This window comes from Microcaecilia unicolor, chromosome 5, assembly GCF_901765095.1.
Source record: "Microcaecilia unicolor chromosome 5, aMicUni1.1, whole genome shotgun sequence".
In the NCBI taxonomy this organism is placed as follows: Eukaryota; Metazoa; Chordata; class Amphibia; order Gymnophiona; family Siphonopidae; genus Microcaecilia; species Microcaecilia unicolor.
In genome coordinates this window covers 42165148-42192170 of record NC_044035.1, presented here as the reverse complement: position 1 = coordinate 42192170, position 27023 = coordinate 42165148, and the positions used below count along the sequence as shown (strand labels likewise).

The 27023-nt window shown below is 45.4% G+C and overlaps 1 protein-coding gene across 1 annotated transcript in view; it reads right to left on the bottom strand.

The window, feature by feature from the left end:
- LOC115471059 (SMC5-SMC6 complex localization factor protein 2-like) overlaps positions 1-26114 on the bottom strand; it is a gene marked incomplete at its 3' end in the record, with an annotated part of 157601 nt that extends 131487 nt beyond the window's left edge. The window contains exons 1-2 of the mRNA XM_030204728.1: positions 25992-26114; positions 760-803 (exon numbers count right to left, since the gene is read on the bottom strand). Coding sequence (XP_030060588.1) covers positions 760-803; positions 25992-26086 — 139 coding nt within the window. The remainder of the gene's footprint in view (positions 1-759; positions 804-25991) is intronic.
- Positions 26115-27023: the final 909 nt, after the last annotated feature.

Here is a 27023-nt window from a genome sequence, read left to right as displayed (position 1 = left end):
TCAACATCTATATGTTTCCTAGTAATTTTACAATAAAACGGAGGTAACAGCAGTCAACCTCTTCCAGTATCCAAGAAGCCACCAATAAGCAGGATAAGTTGCTGTAATCCTTTTTTTTTTTTTTAAACTCTGAGAGGAAAGATAATGTGGCTGGATAGGGGGTGGTGGGGGGGAGATTTTGGCTTCACCAGGTGTACCCCCTAAAGCCAGGACTGCTTAGCATAAGCACCCCCAGGCTTTACTGAACCGGGAAATCCAGAACAGGAGCTACAACAAAGATGAAACCAGGGAATCTGCCTGCTGGAGATACATACTGACTAACTACGTAAGGAGAATATCATCCTATAAAACAGAGTTCAGTGCTCTATCTCCACCTGCTGGTAGATTGTCACAACCCACAAGTCTCTGGATTCATCTGCTGCAGGTGCTAAGGAAAAAGGGAAAATAAGTATTAAAAAATTATGGGAAACAAAAACACACATATGAGCAAAACAGGGAAAACCAAGAAAGCCAAAATAATTAAAAAGGGTGGGGAAGGGGGGTATAACCAATTTTCTGCAGGGAGGGGGAGTGCAGCAGTAGCAACAGTGACTTGAGGGGGGGGGGAGGGGGAGTGTTTCAGATTCAGCACTGAAACAGACCCAAAACCCAGGCTGAAAACAAAATTCAGTCAGCCTCCAACTCCAAGCAACTGTGTTAAATTTTGGCATGCATCACAATTACAGTAATTCATAAACCAGATTATATGATTTCACATACCTGATTTTTGAGTTGGTTTGAAGAAATTTGTAATTGCCTGATTCCTAAGAGAAGGGGGAAAACGAACAAGTTAAGTTTCATTAAAGGCCTGAATGTTAAGCTTCCCCCACCCCACAAATTCAGAATAGAGGAAAAAAAAGTCTCACCTCTAATTATGGCTGCCTTGGTTACAAAATATAACTTTAGAACTTTGCAGTTACCTATATTGTGATTTGGCCAACTAGAATGTTAAGGGACAGCATTTTAGGCACAGAAATGTGAGCGAGACTTCTGATATTGGAAGATACTGTACAAGTTATGAGCCTTGTGAATTATTTTGATTTAGTTTTCAACATTTTTATTGATGACAATCAAAATAAGATACACTCCACATCAACATCATAACATACATAACAGAAAGCCAATGATTGAGTCCGTCATCAATTTTTGTTTTCACATTTTCACCCTCCCCCTCTACCCTCCCATCCTCGCACATCATTACCCCTTTCCCTCCCGTTGCCCTCTCCCCTCCCTCACGTGCCCTAGGACTTGGACTCTGATAGTCCCAGGGTACCCCCCCCTTCCCTAGTGGAGCCATATATGTCTCATGGACGCTTGCTGGGGCTCCCGATAATGTCGTGTTACCCCTTGTTCAGAAGAAAACTACGCCCTTTTGGACTCAATGCCTGTAAATAAGGGCCCCAGGTCTGTGTAAAACGTGCTAAGCACTTCGGGGACCCCCTAGCCTCTCTTGCCTCCCAAGCAGCCATCAGATGTAGTTGATTCCTCCAGTGCCAGTAAGCTGGCGCCTCCGGCACAGTCCAGTATTGTAAGATACTTTTCTGGGCCACCAAACTCAGTTTACGGCTCAGGAGTCGAGCTGTCTTAGATTGCATGCGAAAGGCCCCTTGCGTATCTAGCACAAAGTGGTCCCATGATCCCATCACAGGGGTCCCCAACAGTTGAGATATAAACCTAGTTATCTCCCCCCAGAAAGCCTTCACTCCGGGGCATTCCCAAAAAGCATGATACAGTGTATGTGGGAAGTGGCCACATTTAAGACATGTAGCCCCCTGCACGAAATCTGCATGAGCCAATTGCTGCCCCGACATATATGCCCGCAGAATAACTCTGTACCCACTTTCCCAGAGCCTCTCATCTAGACTAATGGCTGGGATTCCTTGTAGTGTGAGCCCCACATTCCACCCCGTTAATGTGGTCCCCGATTCCTGTTCCCATTTTCGTTTGATATCTGCAAAGTTTTTAGGGGGCTTACGCCTGACTAGAGCTTTGTGGAGTGCTGACACTGACATTCCCGTGACCTCCAGTTCTCAAAAAAAATCTCGTAACTTGCTTCCCAGTCGTTGCCGCAGCAACTCAGGGTCCAATGCTGAGATGTAATGTTTGACTTGGGCGTACGCAAACCGAGCCCCCCAAGTCGCCCCGATCCGAGTCTGCAGTTCCTTGTATCCTATTAAATTCCCATCCTCCCTTAGTAAGTGTTCGATCTTTGTTATTCCCAACCGCTCCCATGCCAAGAACGTCGGGTTGATTATTTTGATTTATTCGTATCATTCTTTTACTTAAAAATAAATTTAGCAATTTTAGAAAAGGCAAGCTCTTTTGAAGAAGAAATACAAAGCTTGTTGCAGAAGATAGAGGATTTTACTTTTTGGAAAAACACAAACTCAATCAGAATAATACCATTATATAGGTAATGTCGGTTTGGGTCACACCTTTTAGTAGAAAGGTTTATATAGTACTACAAGGTGTACACAGTACTAATACATAAAATAAATGGCCCATGCTCATCAGTCCATAGTCTATTTAACAGAGAAACAGCTGTAGTGTTGTCCAATATCAATATCATCATTCTACCCTGCAAAATGGGCAGGAATTCCAGAAGTGCAAGCCTATTACCCTCGTCAAGCCAACTGATTGAACAAGACTCCTATGACACCAGAGGCCTTGTTGACTGCAGTGAAACCCCAGCCCTTGAGACTGGCATTCATTGTCACCCCAATCCCTTGTAGGAGATTCACAGGGACTCCGCTTAACAGATGAGAGGCCACCAAGCAAGGTTCTGGCAAGCCTGCAGCAAAAGGGGCAGTCTGGCCTCGAAATCCTGAGATCCTGGGGACCAGCATGTCAACAGGGCCCCCTGTGGGGATATCATTGTGCTTACAGAATCACTTCCAGGCTCACTGCCATGGAGCTAACTTGAAGACAGTCCCAATTGTGACTGTGGCCAAGTCAATTAATCCTCCATTGCCCCAGATACAAATAAATACCTGTATATACTATGTAAACTGCTTTGAATGTAGTTGCAAAAACCACAGGAGGTATATCAAGTCCTATTCCCTTTCCATGCCCTTATGGTCCGCAATGCACACAGATGGCTCAGCTGTGAATGGAGCTCAGACACCGGTTCTTCTGTAAGAAACTGTCCCACAAGAAATACTGAACAGAACTCCCAGATATTCCAATCAGTGAGTGGGAACCAAGGAAAAATTAGTTAATTACCTGATTATTTTCTTTCCTTTACTCCCAGAGGATCACTCCAGACAAATGGGTTGTGACCATCCGCCAGCAGGTAGAGACAGAGAACTCTAATGAGTTGCGCCTCATAAGCTTCTGCGCTTAGCAACCAAGTCAGTATTCAATAACAAAACAGTGAGAGTGACTTCAGAGAAAAAAAACTCTAGTCTCTAGACAGAAAAAGAACTATAAAATAAAGGGCAAAACTCACGCCTTAGAAATAACGGAATCAGAACAGTACAAACACCCGAAATTACATAGAACCCAGAAAAAAACAAAACCATCACAGAAGGGCGGGATCTGGACTGATCCTTTGGGACTAAAGGAAAGAAAATTATCAGGTAATTAACTAAATTTTTCCTTCCATTATGTCCCAAGGATCAGTCAAGAAATGGAATATACAAAAGAAATCCTTAAGAGGAGACAGACTGATATCCCTGCAGCAAGAATTGTGGCCCAGAAGGAAGCATCTGCTAGAGCAGACACATCCAAACAGTAATGCTTAACAAAGGAATGAGAAGACCACGTCACTTACCAACAGACCTTGCCAACAAAACTGCCTAGACTCGCCAAAGACCTGGTAGAATGAGCCTTGACGAACACGGGAGCAGATCTACCCCTCAGAACGTAAGCCAAAGAAATAGCCTCCTTAAGCCAATCGAGCCACTGTCGCTTTGAAGGCCGGCAAATCTTTCCGGGTTCCCGCAAAGAGGACAAAAAAATGATCAGACCACCTGAAATTGTTGATAGCAGTAAGATAGCACATAAGGATGTGCTTCACATCCAAGTCATAGGGAAGCATATTCTGCAGAATAGACCTCCCTGGATAAAGAAGGAACACAGTGACTGACATGAAAAGGAGATACAATCTTCGGCAAAAAGGATGGAACTATCCTGTATGGAAACTCCCTGGTCAGAAAAGCAGAGAAAGGGATCCTTGCAAGAACGTCGGTAGCAACGAAATGGCAACTAGAAATACTGCCTTTAAAGCAAGATCTTTGATAGTTGCCAAACAAAAGGGTTCAAAGGGGACTGACTGAAGAGCCTTAAGAACCACTTGAAGACTCCACAGAGGGCAAATGCTGCAGAGAGGGGGGACACATATTAGCGACTCCACTGAGGAAATAGCATTATATCAGGGTGATCAGCCAATGACGCATTCTGTATCTTGCCTCTATGACACACCAACAATGCCACCTGAACCTTGAGTGAATTGAGAGCCAAGCCTTTTTTTAATCCCTTCTAAAGGAAGGATAAAATTTCAGACAAGGAAGCATGAAATGGAGAAACACCATTCTGTGCAGACCAGCTCTCAAAAGTTCTCAACACTCTTTATGAAGAGGTCCACTTTCGGACTTGCAGCAAAGTAGTGATAACATCATCCGTGTAACCCTTCTTCCTCAATAGCTCCCTCTAAAGAGCGAAGCCATAAAACCAAAGCGGGAGGGATCCTCCGTAAGTACCAGACCTTGGTGCAATAAGCACGTCTGTGGAGGAAGAGTCAACCGAAGAGCGATCTGAAGACAGATGAGGTCCGCATACGAAGGACATCTGGGACAGTCCAGAGCTACAAGAATGACCTTCCTGGGATGACGTGCAATCCTGTGCCATGTCCTTCCCACGAAAGGCCACAGAGGAAACACGTAAAGGAGACCATCCGACGGCCAAGGCTAGACCAATGCATCCATTCCTAGGGAGTCTCTCCCTGAAGCGGTTGTAGAATCTGTGTACTTGCTCATCGAGTCTGGATGCCATGAGGTCCATAACCGAAGACCCCACTGTGTGAAAATGAGGCAAAATGCAGTCTTTGACAGTTGCCATTCCCCCAGGCCCAGAGACACTCAGCTAAGGAAATCCGCTTCCGAGTTCAGTGAACCTGCTATGTGAGACGCTGAAATCATCATAATGTTCAATTCCACCACTGAAAAAGAAGACATGCGTCCTGGGCTACAGATACATCAACAGACAAGGAGGAACAAAGAGTGTAAGACATGTCTGTGACATTGTCCAAGAGCATGTGCACCAGCCTCCCGCAAAGAAGAAGAGCAAAGGTTAGAAGACCTTTCCGGACAGCTCAAAGTTCCAATCTGTTGATGAACCAGGAAGCCTCCACCATCGACTAGTGGCCCTGTGCAGAGTGGTGGGGATAAAGGGCTCCCCATCAGAAGAGGCTGGTTATTGGAGGTGAGAACACACCAACTGGGAGTCTGTAAGGACAACCCCACCTGAGTGTGCTCAGGGAGAAGTTACCAAGTCAGACTCTGTCTGGCTTGAGGCGTCCACAGCACCAGCTGGTCGTAAATCTCCAATGCTGGAGACCAGAAGCCACCAAGTCAGACTCCGTCTGGCTTGCGATATCCACAGCACCAGCTGGTTGTAAGTCCCCAAAGGCGGAGACCATCGGCTCAACAGGGACAACTGTAAAGGCCACATGTAGAATTTTGCCCAAACCAAAACATCCAAAGTTGATGCCATAGAACCGAGAACCTGAGCATAATCTCACGCCCGTGGGCAGGGAAGAGAGAGAGGCCTGAGAATTTACTGTCAGAGCTTAAGCTGACAATGCTGAGGCAGGAAAACCTTTCCCAACTGGGTATTGAAGCATACTCCCAGAAACTCCAGGGTCTGGGTGGGTGCAAGATGACTCTTGCTGTAATTCACCACCCAACCCAACACTGAAAGAAGAGACAGGACTGTCTTTGTACTGCGAAGACTCTCTTAATAAGAAGGCTCCCAACTCGAAAAATGTCTTACATGATAATTTTCTTTCCTTTAGTTGCAGCAGATGAATCCAGATACTTGTGGGTTGTGACCACCTACCAGCAGGTGGACATAGAGAGCGCTGAACTGCACTGCCTTATTGCCCCATGTAAGCCGCATTGAGCCTGCCATAAGTGGGAAAGCGCGGGGTACAAATGTAACTAAAATAAAATAAATAAATAGGACGAATACAGCTTTCTCAAGGGTATAGACCTCATGATTGAACGACCAGTTCAAGCACAAGGTCTACCCTTGAGAAAGCCGTATTCAGCAAAACGGGACTCCGTCGGACTAAAAGATAAGTGCTTGCCATTTCACAATTAAGCTATATGAGTTAAAATTAAAATAATTTGTGGATTCAAAATGGAATTGTGAAGGTGGTTTTTTTTTTTAAGCCGATGAAGATCTTACCCCACAAAATCAGAATAAAATAAGTTCTGCATAGGGGATACAGAAGCTTTTTTCCTCAACAACTGTGTAAAATAGATTGCCACGTTGTCGTCTAAACCACCCTTGGAGGATTTAACAATATTAGTTTTGAATAGTGTGGTCGAGTCCCACTTAATAGTAATAGATAAAACAACTCCCAAGATTTTCTGGCTCTAGTTTTTTTGCTTACAATAGTTATTGCATCTCTGAACTGAAGTCCAGTGCATCAATATTATATCTACAATACCAACTCTTGGCTGCTTTCAAACAGAATTTCCTTTTAAACAGGCAATCCCAAATGAACTGAGCAATAGAAGAAGCAACCTTGTTTCCTATCTGCTTTTTCTCCCAGGACTTCTATTAAAAAAGCCCCTCCTATCCCACAAATACCCTAAGGGAACCGTCCAAGCCCCTATGAATGTAGATGTTATCTTCTTTTGCCCTGTGGATTAAAGCTTGCTTTTTACTTTATAGGGGAATCTCCTTCTGAAATATGTTGGGTTTTCATCAATTGATTTAACAGACAAAATGTAAATAAAGTCCCACGCAGATTCATACAGTTTGCTAACCATCCTTTGTCAATTAAAGGGTATACTCTGACCTGTTCTTGTTTCTGGAGATTTGTCATCTGTCTTTGTTTTTGGTTAATTTCTCAGTTGCTCTCCTGTATTGATCCGCACGATTATACAGTTGGGAAAGCCTACTTCATTTGCTTGTATTAAATAATTCAAAACTTCTATTGGCCCAGAATAAATTGATTCTTCTCCTTTCCTAATATTAGATCTTCAAGAGCAAATTAAACTCTCACAATATATTTCCCTTCAATGAAAGTGATACCATATAAGAGGGTTTGGTGTTTTGGAGAGCTGTATTTGTTATCAATCTGTTCAACTGTGGAACTCCTTGCCTAAGGACAAAGTTTGAACTTGTACTCTTTCATCACTCACTTAAGACATTAAAAAAAAAAAAATGTTCAAACTCAGGGGCAGATGTACAAAGCTTACCATGCTGGGAATGTTTGCTTTAGACTGGTGATAGGAGTGTACTACCGTCCGCCTGGCCAGGACGAACAGACGGATGCGGAAATGTTAAAGGAAATCAGGGACGCAAACAAACTGGGCAACACAATAATAATGGGGGATTTCAATTACCCGCATATAGACTGGGTTAATGTAACATCTGTACACGCAAGGGACATAGGATTTCTTGATGAAATCAAGGACAGCTTCATGGAACAGCTAGTTCAGGAGCCGACAAGAGAAGGAAAAATACTAGACTTAGTCCTTAGTGGTGCTCATGATCTAGTGCAGGGGGTAACGATACGAGGGCCGCTTGATAACAGTGATCATAATATGATCGGTTTTGATATTGGCATTGAAGGAAGTGAAACTAGGAAATCAAGTACGCTAGCGTTTAACTATAGAAAAGGTGATTACGACAAAATGAGAAAAATGGTGAAAAAAAGACTGAAAGGAGCAGCTCGCAGAGTAAAAAACTTGCATCAGGCGTGTATGCTGTTTAAAAACACCATCCTGGAGGTTCAGGACAAATATATTCCACGTATTAGAAAAAAGGGAAAAAAGACTAAACGTCAGCCGGCGTGGCTAAACAGTAAGATAAAGGAAATCATTAGAGCCAAAAAACAGTCCTTCAGAAAGTGGAGAAGAGAACCAACTGAAAGTAACAGGACAGATCATAAGGAATGCCAAGCCAAATGCAAAGCGGAGATAAGGAGGGCAAAAAAGGACTTTGAGAAGAAATTAGCGTTGGAAGCAAAAATACATAGTAAAAATTTTTTTAGATACATTAAAAGCAGGAAACCGGCCAAAGAGTCGGTTGGGCCGCTGGACGAAAATGGTGTTAAAGGGGTGATCAAGGAGGACAAAGCCGTAGCGGAGAAATTAAATGAATTCTTTGCTTTGGTCTTCACCGAGGAGGATTTTGGGGGGACACCGGTGCCGGAAAGAATATTTGAAGCGGGGGAGTCGGAGAAACTAAACAAATTCTCTGTAACCTTGGAGGATGTAATGGGTCAGTTCAGCAAGCTGAAGAGTAGTAAATCACCGGGACCTGATGGTATTCATCCCAGAGTATTAATAGAACTAAAAAATGAACTTGCGGAGCTACTGTTAGAAATATGCAATCTGTCCCTAAAATCGAGTGTAGTACCGGAAGACTGGAGGGTAGCCAATGTTACTCCGATTTTTAAGAAGGGTTCCAGAGGAGATCCGGGAAATTATAGACCGGTGAGTCTGACGTCGGTGCCGGGCAAGATGGTAGAGACTATTATTAAGAATAAAATTGCAGAGCATATACAAAAACATGGACTGATGAGACAAAGTCAGCACGGATTTAGTGAAGGGAAGTCTTGCCTCACCAATCTAATGCATTTTTTTGAGGGGGTAAGCAAACATGTGGACAATGGGGAGCCGGTTGATATTGTATATCTGGATTTTCAGAAGGCGTTTGACAAAGTGCCGCACGAAAGACTCCTGAAGAAATTGCAGAGTCATGGAATCGGAGGTAGGGTATTATTATGAATTAAGAACTGGTTGAAAGATAGGAAGCAGAGAGTAGGATTGCGTGGCCAGTATTCTCAGTGGAGGAGGGTAGTTAGTGGGGTCCCGCAGGGGTCTGTGCTGGGTCCGTTGCTTTTTAATGTATTTATAAATGACCTAGAGATGGGAATAACTAGTGAGGTAATTAAATTCGCCGATGACACAAAATTATTCAGGGTCGTCAAGTCGCAGGAGGAATGTGAACGATTACAGGAGGACCTTGCGAGACTGGGAGAATGGGCGTGCAAGTGGCAGATGAAGTTCAATGTTGACAAGTGCAAAGTGATGCATGTGGGTAAGAGGAACCCGAATTATAGCTACGTCTTGCAAGGTTCCGCGTTAGGAGTTACGGATCAAGAAAGGGATCTGGGTGTCGTCGTCGATGATACGCTGAAACCTTCTGCTCAGTGTGCTGCTGCGGCTAGGAAAGCGAATAGAATGTTGGGTGTTATTAGGAAGGGTATGGAGTCCAGGTGTGCGGATGGTATAATGCCGTTGTATCGCTCCATGGTGCGACCGCACCTGGAGTATTGTGTTCAGTACTGGTCTCCGTATCTCAAAAAAGATATAGTAGAATTGGAAAAGGTACAGCGAAGGGCGACGAAAATGATAGTGGGGATGGGACGACTTTCCTATGAAGAGAGGCTGAGAAGGCTAGGGCTTTTCAGCTTGGAGAAGAGACGGCTGAGGGGAGATATGATAGAAGTGTATAAAATAATGAGTGGAATGGATCGGGTGGATGTGAAGCGACTGTTCACGCTATCCAAAAATACTAGGACTAGAGGGCATGAGTTGAAGCTACAGTGTGGTAAATTTAAAACGAATCGGAGAAAATTTTTCTTCACCCAACGTGTAATTAGACTCTGGAATTCGTTGCCGGAGAACGTGGTACGGGCGGTTAGCTTGACGGAGTTTAAGGTAAAATTATGTATAATCATACCTGATAATTTTCTTTCCATTAATCATAGCTGATCAATCCATAGACTGGTGGGTTGTGTCCATCTACCAGCAGGTGGAGATAGAGAGCAAACTTTTGCCTCCCTATATGTGGTCATGTGCTGCCGGAAACTCCTCAGTATGTCGATATCAAAGCTCCATCCGCAGGACTCAGCACTTAGAGAATTACACCCACGAAGGGACACTCTGCCCAGCTCACCACCGCCGAAACGGGGGAGGGGAATTAACCCAGCTCATCCCCACACAAGTGGGGGAGGGGAATCCGTCCAGCTCATCCCCGCGGAGCGGGGGAGGGACACCACACCCGCCGATGCGGGGGGATCTGGCTTATCCTGCAACCGCAACCGCGGGAGGAGCTGACTGACCCTAACACCGCCGAAGCGGGAGGGGTACAAAGCTGCCCTACAGCCGCACGAAGCGGGAGGGAGTGCCGGCAGAATTTTAAGTCTCAATCCAGCCCCGTAAAACGGAGGGGAGAGGAATGCAGCAGCTCACTGTAACACAAACTCGTCTTAACTCTTGAAGAATCCAAGTGAAAAAACTTGAACACGAAGTCTTTCTGAAGTAACTGAAGACTAAACTTGAACCTGAAATGCAACCAGAATAAAAACAGTACAGACATCTGGGAGGGGCTATGGATTGATCAGCTATGATTAATGGAAAGAAAATTATCAGGTATGATTATACATAATTTTACCTTCCATATCATCAAGCTGATCAATCCATAGACTGGTGGGATGTACCGAAGCAGTACTCACCCAGGGCGGGACATTGAAATCCCTGACCTCAACACTGAAGCTCCAAACCGGGCCTCCGCCCGTGCAGCCACAGTCAAACGGTAATGCTTGGAGAATGTATGAGCCGAAGCCCAAGTTGCCGCCTTGCATATCTCTTCCAAGGAGACGGATCCGGCCTCTGCCATCGAGGCCGCCTGAGCTCTCGTGGAGTGAGCCTTCAGCTGGATAGGCGGCACCTTCCCCGCGGCCACATAAGCCGCTGCAATGGCTTCCTTGACCCATCTTGCCACTGTAGGCTTAGCAGCCTGCAGACCCTTACGAGGACCTGCAAACAGGACAAACAGATGATCCGATTTCCGGAAATCATTGGTCACTTCCAAGTATCTGATGATGACTCGTCTCACATCCAGATATTTAAGAGCAGAGTACTCCTCTGGGTAGTCCTCCCTACGAAAGGAAGGGAGACAGAGCTGCTGATTCACATGGAAGCGAGAAACAATCTTGGGCAGGAAGGAAGGCACTGTGCGAATAGTCACTCCTGCCTCAGTGAACTGCAGAAAAGGCTCTCGACATGAGAGCGCCTGGAGCTCGGAAACTCTTCTGGCTGAAGTGATAGCCACCAAAAAGACTGCTTTCACCGTCAGGTCTTTCAGAGATGCCCTCGACAAGGGTTCAAAAGGCGGCTTCTGCAATGCTCTTAGTACCAGGTTGAGATTCCACGCAGGCACCACTGAGTGCAGAGGAGGGCGCAGGTGATTAACTCCCTTGAGAAAGTGCACCACATCTGGCTGCGAAGCCAGGGAAGCACCCTTCAGGCGGCCCCTGAAGCAAGCCAGAGCCGCCACCTGGACTTTAAGGGAACTGAGCGACAGGCCTTTCTCCAGACCTTCTTGCAGGAACGCCAACACTGAAGAAATTGGAGCAGTGAAGGGAGAAAGTGAGCCTGCTTCACACCACGCTGCAAAGATACGCCAAACCCTGGCGTAAGCAGTAGAAGTAGAGCGCTTCCTCGCTCTCAGCATAGTGGCGATGACCTTGTCTGAGAAGCCCTTCTTCCTCAGACGCTGCCGCTCAATAGCCAAGCCGTAAGACCAAAGGGGGAGGGATCCTCCATCACCACGGGACCCTGATGTAACAGGCCCTGCTCCACTGGCAGCCGCAGAGGATCGTCGACTGAGAGCCTGATCAAGTCCGCATACCAGGGACGCCTGGGCCAATCCGGACCCACCAGGATTATCCTGCCGGGATGCTTTGCCACCCGGTCTAGCACCCTGCCCAACATGGGCCAGGGCGGGAACACATAGAGAAGCTCTTGTGTCGGCCACTGTTGGAGAAGAGCATCTACTCCCAGGGATCGAGGGTCCCGTCCTCTGCTGAAAAAAGCGCAGCACTTGGCAATTGGCCGATGACGCCATCAGATCTAGGCTCGGCTGGCCCCAGCGCTTCGTGATGTCCAAGAACGCCTGAGCAGATAGCTGCCACTCTCCGGGCTCCAAGGTATGGCGACTGAGAAAGTCCGCCTTGACATTCATGACTCCGGCAATGTGGGCCGCTGAAAGCTGCTCCAGGTTCGCTTCCGCCCACTGGCAAAGATTCATAGCCTCCTTGGCTAGAGGGGCGCTCTTGGTACCTCCCTGGCGGTTGACATAGGCCACAGCCGTGGCATTGTCCGACAGGACCCGTACAGGCTTCAACACCAGTACCGGGATGAACTCCAAAAGCGCCAACTGAATGGCTCTGAGTTCCAGGAGGTTGATAGACCACTTTGCCTCTGCAGGAGACCAGAGCCCCTGCGCTGTCCTTCCCAAGCAGTGGGCTCCCCAGCCCGACAACGAGGCGTCCGTCGTGACGACAATCCACTCTGGGGTCACCAGAGGCATTCCCGCAGACAACTTGTCTGTCTGCATCCACCAGCTCAGCGCCTTGCGCACTGCTGGGTCCAAGGGAAGGCGCACAGCATAATCCTCCGACATCGGAGTCCAGCGCTGCAGCAAAGAGTGTTGAAGTGGTCTCATATGAGCCCTGGCCCAGGGCACAACTTCCATCGTGGCCGTCATAGAGCCCAACAGCTGCACATAGTCCCAAGCCCGAAGGGGAGAGGCTACTAGGAACTGGTCCACCTGAGCCTGAAGTTTGACAATCCGATTATCTGGCAGGAACACTCTGCCCACTTGGGTGTCGAATCGAACTCCCAGGTACTCCAGGGACTGAGTCGGGCGCAGCTGGCTCTTCTCCCAGTTGATGATCCATCCCAGGGAGCTCAAAAGAGCAACTACCCGGTCCACAGCTTTGCCGCACTCTGCATAAGAGGGGGCTCAGATCAACCAGTCGTCCAGATAAGGATGGACTTGTACCCCTTCCTTTCGTAGGAAGGCCGCGATGACCACCATTACTTTGGAAAAGGTCCGCGGAGCAGTAGCCAACCCGAAAGGGAGGGCTCTGAACTGGAAGTGTCGTCCCAGGACTGCAAAACGCAGAAAGCGTTGATGAGGAGGCCAGATGGGAATATGCAGGTACGCTTCCTTGATGTCCAAGGATGCCAGGAACTCTCCTGCCTTCACTGCCGCTATAACAGAGCGGAGAGTCTCCATGCGAAAGTGCCGCACTTTCAAGGCCCGATTGACCCCTTTGAGGTTGAGGATAGGCCGGACAGAACCTCCTTTCTTTGGTACCACAAAGTAAATGGAGTAACGTCCCTTGCCAAGCTGACTTTCTGGCACCGGAACGACCGCGCCCAGGCGGATCAGATTGTCCAAGGTCTGCTGCACTGCCACAGCTTTGACCGGAGACTTGCAGGGAGAGAGTACAAACCCGTCTTTTAAGGGTCGGCAGAACTCTAGCTTGTAGCCGTCTCTGATGACTTCCAGCACCCACGCGTCTGAAGTTATTGTGGTCCACTCGCCCAGAAACGAGGACAGCCGTCCTCCAATCTGCACTGGGGCGTGGACCAAGACCCCGTCATTGGGTACGAGACCCTGGGGGAGGACCGGAGGGAGCACCTCCGGGACGGCGGTCTCTACGAAAGGAATGCTGCTTGGGGGAGAAATTCCTCTTGAAGGAAGAGGGGGCAGAGGAACCCGACTTGCCCGGGCGGTACCGACGGGCTTCCTGCAACCGTCCTCTGGAGGTACCGGGACGAGTACTAGCCCGAGCCCTGACCTCTGGTAATTTCTTGCCCTTAGACGTGCCGAGATCGGTCACGATTTTGTCCAGCTCGACCCCAAAGAGCAGCTTGCCTTTAAAAGGCAACCTAGCCAGGCGGGATTTAGAGGCGTGGTCAGCAGACCAATGTTTCAGCCAAAGCCACCGCCGCGCAGAGATTGTCTGAGCCATGCCTTTCGCTGAGGCCCTCAAGACATCATACAGCAAGTCTGCCAAATAGGCTAAGCCGATTCCAGGGCCGGCCAATCAGCCCTCAAGGAATGATCCGAGGGGGAAGCCCGCTGCACCATAGTCAGGCACGCCCTGGCCACATAGGAGCCGCAAACTGAGGCCTGCAAACTTAAAGCAGCCGCCTCAAAGGACGACCTTAAGGCCGCCTCCAATCTTCTGTCTTGGGCGTCCTTTAGGGCCGTGCCACCTTCCACCGGCAACGCCGTTTTCTTAGTCACCGCAGTGATTAAAGAATCCACGGTAGGCCACAGATAGGCCTCACGTTCACTCACAGCCAAAGGATAGAGGCGGGACATAGCCCTAGCCACTTTAAGGCTCGCTTCTGGGACATCCCATTGAGCCGAAATTAAGGTGTGCATGGCATCATGCACGTGGAAGGTTCTAGGCGGGCGCTTCGTCCCCAGCATAATGGCAGAGCCAACAGGGGCTGAGGGAGAGACATCCTCCAGAGAGGAAATCTTCAAAGTGTCCATGGCCTGTAACAACAGGTTGGGCAAATCCTCTGGGCTAAAAAGCCGCGCTGCAGAGGGATCATCCGCTCCATCCGAGCGGGGATCCGTCTCCTCCAAGGAATCCGCAAAGGACCGTTGGGAGACCTCAGACACGCTGCCCTCATCTACATCGGAGGAGACAAATTCCTCCAAGGCCTGGGAATCAACCCGAGGGCGTTTACCTCTGGGAACCTCAACCTCTTTACCAGACGAGGGAGCAGGGGCAGCGTTGTGCATGAGGAAGGCCTGATGCAGCAGCAAAACAAACTCGGGGGAGAAACCCCCCAGACTGTGCACTTCCGCAGCCTGGGCAACAGCCCTAGACGCACCCTCAACCGGCGCTCGCAATAGCGGGGGAGAGACATGCTGCGCATCCAAAATGGCGTCCGGCGCGAAACTCCGCGAAGGAGCCGTGCGGGAAGAACGGCTCTTAACTTTAGCCGCTTCTGTGCCGTCGCCCAAATTAAGGGCGTTCATGGCATTAATGTCTCCAACCTCAAGGGCGGCCCAAGAAGAAGCCGTCCGAGCCGCGTGGCCGGCCAAGATGGCGGAGGCGAGGAGCGGGGGATGGGCGTTTATGGCGGGAAAAACCGTCACGCCGGAGGAAGGAGCGGGACATTCATCGGCCACGAAACTGTCACCCAACAAGGGCGAATCAGGCTTTAAGACCCCCGCATCCCCTCTAGAAGCGCTCAAGCGACCCGGGGAGCGACCCTTTGCGCCCTCGCCCTCCGACGCCATATGCCACGAGGAGAAGAATCGGGGAACCCCCTGCCCGCTATAAAAAAGGTAAAAATTACCTGCTGTCCGCTCCGAGTTGTAACGACCTGGTGTCCCAGTGAGTAGCTGCAATAGACGCTTAAATAAACGTCGAAATAAACGCCTTTAAGGACGTTCAAAATTTTTTTTTTTTTTTTTTTTTTTAACGGAGCCAGCGGGAGGGGGGAGAAAAGGAGGGACCTGGCACCACCAGGTTTGCACTTGCTCAAAAGAGCCCTCAACCCCAGGCACTCAACAAAACCTAAAAATTAGGCTTGGAGGCCTAGCCAGAGCTGCTGCTGGGTGTGACCACCACCTGCTGAGATAGAGAACATACTGAGGAGTTTCCGGCAGCACATGACCACATATAGGGAGGCAAAAGTTTGCTCTCTATCTCCACCTGCTGGTAGATGGACACAACCCACCAGTCTATGGATTGATCAGCTTGATGATATGGAAAAAGGGGTTAGATAGATTCCTAAAGGACAAGTCCATAGACCGCTATTAAATGGACTTGGAAAAATTCCGCATTTTTAGGTATAACTTGTCTGGAATGTTTTTACGTTTGGGGAGCGTGCCAGGTGCCCTTGACCTGGATTGGCCACTGTCGGTGACAGGATGCTGGGCTAGATGGACCTTTGGTCTTTCCCAGTATGGCACTACTTATGTACTTATGTTGTAGCCAGTCTAAAACAAACATTTAGCCAGTACAGTGAAACCTCGGTTTTCCATCTCCCAATTTGTATTGGAAGATGGACGTCCTTCTCCCGATTTTGGGCGTCCTCGTTAATCGCCTCAGTTTTCGTCCATTTCGGATTTCTCTGATTGTTGTCGGACGGATTATCAACGAAAACCGAGGTTTCATTGTAATGCACAAAGGTGTTTTATGTGGCTCTAATGTATGCCCTTCTAGCAGCCACCGAAACCACATGCAAATGTTATTACAACAAGTTCATTAGTATTCTGAGCATTCCAGGGGATGTACAGCTCCACAGCGCCTAGCTGTAACAAGCAAATTTTACTGCTGCTCTGGAGCTGTCAGAGAGGAGGTAAGCACAAGCAGGCAGCCATAAAAGCTGCCGGCTTATGCTCCGTATCTAAACCTCCCCACCTCCGCAAGCAATTCCCTGGTAGTTCATGGACTGCAGATCCCCCCCCCCCACACACACACACACACACCCCTGACAAAATTCCCTGGTTGTCAGGTGGACCCTGAACATCCCCTGCTTCCTAACCCCTCTGACAAAATTCCCTGGTAATATGGTGGACCAAGTCCCCCACCCACCAAAACAATCCACTGGTGGTCTAGCAGGTCGCACCCTAGCAAATGACCTTTGTGGTCTAGTGACACCCTCCCCTCCCTGGTTACCTAAAAGTTGGGCAGGAGGGCATAAGCAACACCTCCTCCCTGGGGCCCCACCTTTTTCAAAAAGGATTTCTCTCTCTTGGACTTGTTTCCAAGGTTTGTGTTTTTATTTGTAGCTTCCAGTTACATATCTGGTTCTTGTAGCTTGACCTATGTAATCTGCTTTGTACCTTCAGGGAGTTGAAGGAATATAAACAATGGATTAGATTAGAATTTTATGATTTGTGTGATAGAGATCTTTAAGTCCTTTGTTAGTATCAAAGTATCTTATTGTATATTGTTTTAAGCATTTCCTTGCTATCCTAACCAACAGTCACTAATGCAATGCTCCAATCCCAAGAAGTGCATCCCCAGAGATGTTACCTTGGCTTGTCATGGGAGAGTTATGTCTCCAAATGGGTTCACTAAGGAACCTCACTCCTAAACCAGAGAACGTGGAATATAATCTCAGTATCACTAATTTGCTGCTAATCCTCACCATCAAATTTGCACCGTTTTGTGGCACCCTGGAGGGGGGGCACAGGAGGCACTTAGATTAGTGCACTTCATCAATGACCCTATGGCCAGGACACTAAAAGGAAATTTAAAATAATCCAGTAATTACATTGTAAACTCTGTTGAACAGGGACTGTCTCTTCACGTTCAAGTGTACAGCGCTGCGTACATCTAGTAGCGCTACAGAAATGATAACATAGTAGTAACTTAAATCCCTGCTCTCACACTGGGGCCAGTTCAGAAAGCCTCATGGCAGAGCTGTCTCAGGGCATGACTACCATAAAATTAGTGATTCAAAACTACTATGGTAATTCTATAAGCAAGTGTTTTTCAACCAGTGTGCCGCAGCTGGTTCATAGGTATGCCGTGAGATTTGAAGGTCATTTATTAATAGGGCAAGCTTAATTTGTGCCAGAACAGAATGTATCTTAAATGTTTTGTCTCTAGCGATCGTCAGCATTGAGCAGTGATTCATACAGCCTGCTGACACCAACCCCGGAGCCTTCTCTCTGACTTAACTTCCTGCTTCCACATAGGCGGTCACTGGCTGGAGAAGTAACAAAGAGACAGAGAGATGCTGGACTATTTGTGAGGGTGGGGGGGGGGGGGAGAGAAGGTAAATGCTGGACTATTTGTGTATGGGGGGAAAGGTAAAATGCTAGACTATGTGTGGAAGTATGCCTTGACAATTTTAGCGCTGTAAAAGTGTGCCATGAGATGAAAAAGGTTGAAAATCTCTCCTATAAGCAATGAGCAAGCAAATTATTGCTGCAGTTATCCATAGTTCACAGCGAATTGTTATTCTTCCTGGCAGTGCCTGGACGGACAGTACCAAATAAGAGAAAAGTCCCATATACAGCAGGCTGACCCCCATATGGTGCATCCCAGGATGCACCGAGTAGAGTTGGGAATTGCTCCATCCTTCTTTAATGGCACACTGAGGGGGGGGGGGGGGGGGGGGGGGAGGGTTACCAGCTTTTGGATTGTTGTTGTTTTTAAGTCAAGGGAAAGAAGGGGGATTTTTTTTTAAAAAACAAGCAAACGTGCTAGCCACAACTAACAAAATTTGCTTAGGGAATCCTATACATTCCTGCTATCAGCACATCTTCTAAAAAGACATCTTCTATTGCAGGAAGGAGAAGGACCGTGGAAGACAGGAGAGCTAGACTGAATCCTGAGATTGTTGACGACTTATTCATCCACTAATTAAAAAAATCATAATAGTGCTTCACAGGGCACATTTTACCCACTAGGGCATATACAGTGGGGGAAATAAGTATTTGATCCCTTGCTGATTTTGTAAGTTTGCCCACTGACAAAGACATGAGCAGCCCATAATTGAAGGGTAGGTTATTGGTAACAGTGAGAGATAGCACATCACAAATTAAATCCGGAAAATCACATTGTGGAAAGTATATGAATTTATTTGCATTCTGCAGAGGGAAATAAGTATTTGATCCCCCACCAACCAGTAAGAGATCTGGCCCCTACAGACCAGGTAGATGCTCCAAATCAACTCGTTACCTGCATGACAGACAGCTGTCGGCAATGGTCACCTGTATGAAAGGCACCTGTCCACAGACTCAGTGAATCAGTCAGACTCTAACCTCTACAAAATGGCCAAGAGCAAGGAGCTGTCTAAGGATGTCAGGGACAAGATCATACACCTGCACGAGGCTGGAATGGGCTACAAAACCATCAGTAAGACGCTGGGCGAGAAGGAGACAACTGTTGGTGCCATAGTAAGAAAATGGAAGAAGTACAAAATGACTGTCAATCGACAAAGATCTGGGGCTCCACGCAAAATCTCACCTCGTGGGGTATCCTTGATCATGAGGAAGTTAGAAATCAGCCTACAACTACAAGGGGGGAACTTGTCAATGATCTCAAGGCAGCTGGGACCACTGTCACCACGAAAACCATTGGTAACACATTACGACATAACGGATTGCAATCCTGCAGTGCCCGCAAGGTCCCCCTGCTCCGGAAGGCACATGTGACGGCCCGTCTGAAGTTTGCCAGTGAACACCTGGATGATGCCGAGAGTGATTGGGAGAAGGTGCTGTGGTCAGATGAGACAAAAATTGAGCTCTTTGGCATGAACTCAACTCGCCGTGTTTGGAGGAAGAGAAATGCTGCCTATGACCCAAAGAACACCGTCCCCACTGTCAAGCATGGAGGCGGAAATGTTATGTTTTGGGGGTGTTTCTCTGCTAAGGGCACAGGACTACTTCACCGCATCAATGGGAGAATGGATGGGGCCATGTACCGTACAATTCTGAGTGACAACCTCCTTCCCTCCGCCAGGGCCTTAAAAATGGGTCGTGGCTGGGTCTTCCAGCACGACAATGACCCAAAACATACAGCCAAGGCAACAAAGGAGTGGCTCAGGAAGAAGCACATTAGGGTCATGGAGTGGCCTAGCCAGTCACCAGACCTTAATCCCATTGAAAACTTATGGAGGGAGCTGAAGCTGCGAGTTGCCAAGCGACAGCCCAGAACTCTTAATGATTTAGAGATGATCTGCAAAGAGGAGTGGACCAAAATTCCTCCTGACATGTGTGCAAACCTCATCATCAACTACAGAAGACGTCTGACCGCTGTGCTTGCCAACAAGGGTTTTGCCACCAAGTATTAGGTCTTGTTTGCCAGAGGGATCAAATACTTATTTCCCTCTGCAGAATGCAAATAAATTCATATACTTTCCACAATGTGATTTTCCGGATTTAATTTGTGATGTGCTATCTCTCACTGTTACCAATAACCTACCCTTCAATTATGGGCTGCTCATGTCTTTGTCAGTGGGCAAACTTACAAAATCAGCAAGGGATCAAATACTTATTTCCCCCACTGTAGAATGGGTTGTATTTTGTACCCCTGGACATTTTAACAGAATGGATTAGGATTCCTTGGGGTAGTAGCAGTCAGCTATTGTTGGGGTTGGAAGAGTAGAGGGTGGTGGTGAGGGGGAGTTATTATAGCTGCTCATTGTTATTGTTTTCTATATGTGATTTATAAACAACAGTTGCACATATTGATTCCTTTTTATACTTTAATAAAAAGATTTTTAAAATCTTAAGTGTTCGAGGCATCTGCAGATAAGGACAGAGCCCATGGGGATGAGGCGGGGACAAAACTTTTTCCCCGTGTCATTCTCTAGTTCAGAGCTTATATCAGGAATTGTCAATATGTGACTGAATGTTTACATTAGTATAGATTGACAATGGCGCTTTGCTCCGAGGATTCATGAAAGTTGGAAATACCAGGCTTTCGGCTTTTTTTTTTTTTTTTGAGAATCTATTCTGTAGCTGGACCTGTTGAAGAGGCTTCCCTCAGGGAACAAGAACTTTACAGTATTAAAAAAAAAAAAATTACTGAAGCAACATTTGTTAAAACAAGCAGCCTAGTGCTATGGGTAACTGACTGTTCAGAAGGAATGGATCCTAAGGAGCTTAGCCGAGATTGGGTGGCAGAGCCGGTGGCGGGAGGCGGGGATAGTGCTGGGCAGACTTATACGGTCTGTGCCCTGAAGAGGACAGGTACAAATCAAAGTAGGGTATACACAAAAGTAGCACATATGAGTTTGTCTTGTTGGGCAGACTGGATGGACCATGCAGGTCTTTTTCTGCCATCATTTACTATGTATGCTCCCTGGTATGATTGAGTTGTTGAAATTAAGATTGGCATTTTTAATTGATTACTATACAGTGGTATTATGTATGTTTGTTGTACTCTGATCTGGATAAGGGCTGAATATAAAATTATAATAAATGAAATGAAGTGTCCTACTGAGAGTGCTTTGCCAGAGAGAGACCTGGCTTCAGTTAGCAGCTCAAAACTTCTGGTCCTTCAGTTAACAAGGGCTAGAAATACTCGATACAACATTCAAAGCAATGTTCCCTCGTTTTTTCAGGTTGTTTCTACTGAGCTACGATGATTTAAACAGTTAAGATGCTTCAGAAGTCAGTAATTCTGGAAGAGCCTGAACTGACATCAACATTTACTAGAGTGCCTTCCAAAATATAAAAGGCAAAGCCAAGCCTTTCCAGTGGAAAACCAAGCTTTTTACAAACCTCAAGAAAAGTTTAACATTTTTCTGCATTTTGTTATACTCTTAGTTTAGGCAATGGTATATGAACACTGGCAACAGAATATGACCTTGTTTTCTAACTGGCACAAGACCACCCCATCCAATGCTGCACCAATATTACCTGACAAATGACAATTTTGATTCAATAGTAGTGCTATAAAAGTAGAATTTGTAACATTAGGAAATTGTTTTATTTGCTCCCTTTCTTCCCTTAAAAGTGTTCCATTTTTCTTCTTATTGTAAATTCTTCTACATTTTTAAATTTATTTTATTTTTTATTGCATTTGTATCCCACATTATCCCACCTATTTGCAGGCTCAATGTGGCTTACATAGTTTTATTAACATTGTCATTGCAAGGTGACATATACATTTAGCGTTGTGCAGAGGTTAAATGAAGTTAACATAAGAAGGAGAGGAGTGATTTAGGTAGTTATAGTAGATGAGTTATCTTAATTGAGTGGATTGTCGGGTGGATTACTGTGGCTATTAGTTCTCATTGTATGCCTTGCTGAAGAGTTATGTCTTAAGAGATTTGCGAAAGATAGTTGTTTCGCCAATTGTTCTCAGGTCTGTAGGCAGTGCATTCCACACCTGCGTGCCCAAGTACGAGAATATGGTCGCATGCATCTGCTTGTACTTTAGTCCTTTACAACTGGGGAAGTGCAGGTCGAGACATTTGCGAGATGATCTTGTGGCGTTTCTTGGAGGCAAGTCTACAAGGTTTAGCATGTAGAATGGGGCGTCTGTGTGAATGATTTTGTGTACAAACGTGCAGATCTTGAACGTAATGCGTTCTCTGAGTGGGAGCCAGTGAAGCTTCTCTCAAGGGTTTTGCACTTTCATATTTAGTTTTTCCAAATATGAGTCTGGCGGCTGTATTCTGGGCAGTTTGTAGTTTTTTGATAGTCTGTTCTTTGCAGCCCGCATATAGTGCATTGCAGTAGTCCAGATGACTTATTACCACTGACTGTACCAGGGTTCGGAAAATGTATCTCGGGAAGAAAGGTTTTACTCTTTTAAGTTGCCACATGGATTAGAACATCTTTTTCGTCGTGTTTTTCACGTGGTCATCGAGAGTGAGGTTTCGATCAATGGTGACTCCGAGAATTTTCAAGTTTTTTGAGACCGGAAGAGAACAGTATGGTGTTGTTATGGTAGAGAAGTGTTTTGTGTTATGTTGTGATGTGAGTACAAGGCATTGTGTTTTTTCTGCATTTAGTTTTAGTTGGAATGCATCTGCCCAGGTGTGCATTATTTGGAGGCTTTGGTTGATCTCGTAGGTGATTTCACTTAGATCATGTTTGAACGGGATGTAAATTCTGCTATCTGCACCTGAACTAGCTTGCTATACACACTAACTTAGAACAGTTCCTTATCTCTTGTTTATTAAACAATTTATCTAACCATCAAATTATCCCAATTGACTACGCATTATACATCTTGTTTCCATCATATATTTGCATTTAGTCCATCAGCTATATGTTAAGTTATATTGTAGAAAATCTTTAGCAGCATATCTATTTTAGTTGAATGTTCTAATGCATGCTTAATTAGGCGTATCATTAGTATTATGCTAAGTGTATATCTGATATTTGAATTCTAGTGCTCTTAAATGTGTATACTTTGATACTGTTTCATGGTAGTTCTACTATTAGGTTTTAATTTACTGTTTTCAAGTTTACCTCATTTATTGTATTTATGTTTATTCTTTGTTATTTTACTATTGTTATTCTGTTAAAATTGTTAAGTTTTATGTTAAACTGTACCTGTACACCGCCTTAGGTGAATCTTCATAAAGGCAGTTAATAAACAATAAACTCCTACTTAAATATATGTTAAAAAGTAGTAATAAACTAAAAAGCCTTGAATGCTAAGTTTAAACATCCCTTGATCAATATTTAGTGGAAGCCCCTTTTGCAACAGCAGCCTTGAGTCAATTAAGTGTCAACCAACTTTGCATATTAGGTTGATGCATTATTTACTCATTCATAGCAACATAGCTTAAGCTTATTCGTGTGGCTAGGAAAACATTGTAGACTGCAGTCTTCAAATTTTGCTATGGATTGTCTATTGGATTCAGGTCTGGGCTTTGACTGAGCCATTCAAGAACTGGCTTTTTTTTTTTATATTATTGCTTTGTGATTAGAATCTTTGTCCTGCAGAAAAGTAACCTCCCCTGTTCCAGATCATGGCAAACTAGAACAGGTTTTCTTTCTAGACCTGCCTATACTTTGTACCACCCAACTTTCCCTCGATCTTCACAAGACTACCAGTCCACACTCTGAAAAGCACCCCCGTAACATAATGCTAATACCAGAATGCTTTACAACTAACGTTCAGTTCATGTGAAAAAGCCCCCATTAAAACAGCAATATCTAAACTCCCAAAATTTGATTACATGGCTTCCATATTTATCCAAGTACAAGGTGCATTTCCTATTATAAAAGTGGGTAAAGCCTATGTAAATGATTACTACAATGAAGTTTCATTCAGATGACCTAGCCAGTAATTTGGCTGAACAGGCCAAGTACGAGATTAGACATACAAGACTGATAAGCCTAAACTAAGAGTAGGCCCCGAATCTCAAAGCAAACCAGGCTTGCTACATATTTAGATTGGTTTTAGCCAGTTTAGAATACATGCTATTGTGCACCTAATACGCAAAAGGATTCGGCACTGATTTTAACCATTCACAGAAGCAGTGACTGACGATTCTATGCAAATGAGTTCATTAGTATTAAAATAATGATATGAGGCAATTAGTGAGTCCCTCCAATGCTCAGAGAATCGGCGCACAAAACTCCCCTACCCTAGTGACTAAAACCTACCAAGTGCTCTGAGCAGATGTTAGGGAGAGTGCGCATGTGCAAAGTTACAGAGGAGTCCCTGGGGGAAGAAGAAAGGATGGGGGCAGCTGATCTTTGCTTAATCTCGGGAGTCCCTGGCCAATTTCTAGTTCCTGATGCCTGAGGTTGAAGGTATCGAAAAACTGTAGCTCTTTGTGCAGCTCTGCAACTTGTTTCTGGTGTCTCCAGTTATAATTTTGCTGTCTGGTTTACTTTCTGCCCAGGATTTTTGTTCCAGAGATCACAGCTGTTCCCTTTCGACTGGGCATGCACACAAGAGTTGTGCCAACTGCACAGCTCTTATGGGGATGCGCCAGGCACTTTGTGTTGTATCGTATTTACAAACTTCTATTCCACCTTTCACAAATGGTACAAGGTGGATTACAAATAAGGAACTTCAACATTTGGTCTCTGATTTTAGGAAAGCCAGGGGGCCTTAAAATACTAATGTGTGGCTCCATCCCAACACAGACAGGGTCAAGACTATCACAACAGAACTCCCCACTCAGGCCCTACAGAAACTGTTTTAAAATAAAAGCCTCAAAACATACCACTGAAATTATGGGAGATAATCCCAATTTACAAAATAACAGAGCAATTCAAAACTCAGACAGAGCTCTTTATTCATCTCAACAATTGCCAAAGTAAATATATATGATCTGGCAAACAGGTTCTGGGGCAGAGCCTTTGCAGTTTTCTTTTGGCCCATACTTATAGAACTATCAGTGATCATATAAAATTATGAAATACGGCTATAAGTAACTGAAAAGGTTTTTCATAAGAACGCAAGGTGAGGCAGGGAGAAATAAACACTGGAGAGATTGTAATTGGTTTGGTGGAATACTTTTATTTTATATTTGCCTTCAACTTGGGCAATTTAATAAGGTGCATAATCAAATTAAAAATAAATTCAGTTAAGAGCCAGAGGTTAGCCAATGGAAAATTATTAAAAACTGCTAGACTAGAAGTCAGGATTCCCTGTAATGATAAGATAGTACAGTAGGAAACCATGTCCATCTGAGAAACCATGCTAAATGTGACAATTTAAAGGGAGGGAGTCCCCTGCTGCTGGATTTGCTAGCCAGACTGTAATGAGGCACATTGGTGTATTTTTAGCCCATCAAATTATGGCTGAAGGCATAGTTTATATCATTAACAGACCAATAGTCTTAATGCATTACCCAAATCAGTAAAATCTACCCAGATCTACCTAAATTTCAGAAAATTACTGGGTCAGTGCTTTTTAAGAAGGCTAATTCTTCAGCTCAAACATAATTCCGACTAATTCCTAGTATTAACAAGATAAGAACACTAATTATCCTTATCTTTTTACATATTGCTGTTTAAATGTTATTTTATCTTACTTTCAACTGTATAATTGTATTTCATGCAGATTGTGTAAGCCACATTGAGCCTGCAGTCAGCGGGAAAATGTGGGATATAAATGTATTCATAAATAAATAAATGCAGTTACTCTAGTAAATCGAGATTTCCTTCCTCGAAAAGAGAAAAACAGATGCAAAACTAGGACTACTGTAAAGATATGGGTAGTTGTAGCCGCCCGGCAAATACAACAGACCGGGCCATCGATGCACAGAAAGCTTGCAACATAAAAGCCATAAAAATAGAACAAGGAAATATTTGGCGCGTGAAAAAGCTATCTCCAAGACACCTTAAGCACGCCACATAACAGATGAACAAACTTTTTATCTGAAATGACACCGCTACCTCTGTCCTCACTTTTTCACACTCCCACCCCTACTTCCCTTAACCTTCAGCCAAAGACCTGCCAGGCGCCCAATTCTAGACTTATTTTTGTGCATTCTTAATACCTGTCCCTATAGCCCTCCTCACTAGTGCCGCCACGGTGCCTCTGCGGGGGGAAGAGACTCGGCGACACCGGAGCGCTGACGGAACGCCGAGTCATCGATCCCGCCTTTACCGGGGACGCGCCCTCTCAGCAGCCCGGCTCTTTGTAAAATGGCGCCGGAATTTCAGGGACGCAGTGACGTCACAGATCAGCAGGTACGAGCAATCGAGCCCGAACGCATCGATACGACAGCGCACAGAGCCGCAGATTCCCTCTTCCGGCGGACTCTAGTCCTGTCAAGTCAAGGAGGTAAAATAGACAGGAGATGAAGTGACGTCAAACGATAAAAGCAATTAGGTCAATCTAAGTTTCCCCTTCCCAGCCATCATCCCCGTTCACGCAAACAAAGCAAGCAAACCTATGAGCTGCTGCATTCACCTTGTCGTTCTTTATTGTTGGTAGCATTTTTATTTAATCTCACTTATATTTTCAAACATCAGCTTGTGCAGCATACGTATGTGCACTGAGGAAGTATAATAACGAAATAACTTTTCATAGGTAGGGTAGTAATTTGTTATAAATCTTAATCAGTGGTCAGTTGGAGGGATTTGTTACAGGGATATCCTATGTGTTATATTCGTGCAGAGATTTTTTTTTTCTCCTGTTATTGGGCCACTAAAACAGACAAGTTATGAGATTCAGGTACTCAACATTCAGAATTTCTACTTATTTATGACATTTATACCCCACATTTAACATGTATTAGGTGGAAACCAAGGAGCATTTGAAAGCTTACGAAGATGGTTTGTGGGAACTTCCTCCTTCTGTTTTGAAGAATGCAGTGGTAAATTATAAAAATGCACTGAATACTGTTTATTACTGGTATACAGAAGAAGTTAACCAACTCAATGCTTTGTAATATAATTTTAATAGCATTTTCTCACTTATTACCCAAATACAAATAAAATTATGTTAATTATATGACCATGTCTGCCTCTTATGGTAGTTAGGATAACCTGGTCCTGGAGTCAGTACCCAAGGCGGTCAGGTTTGT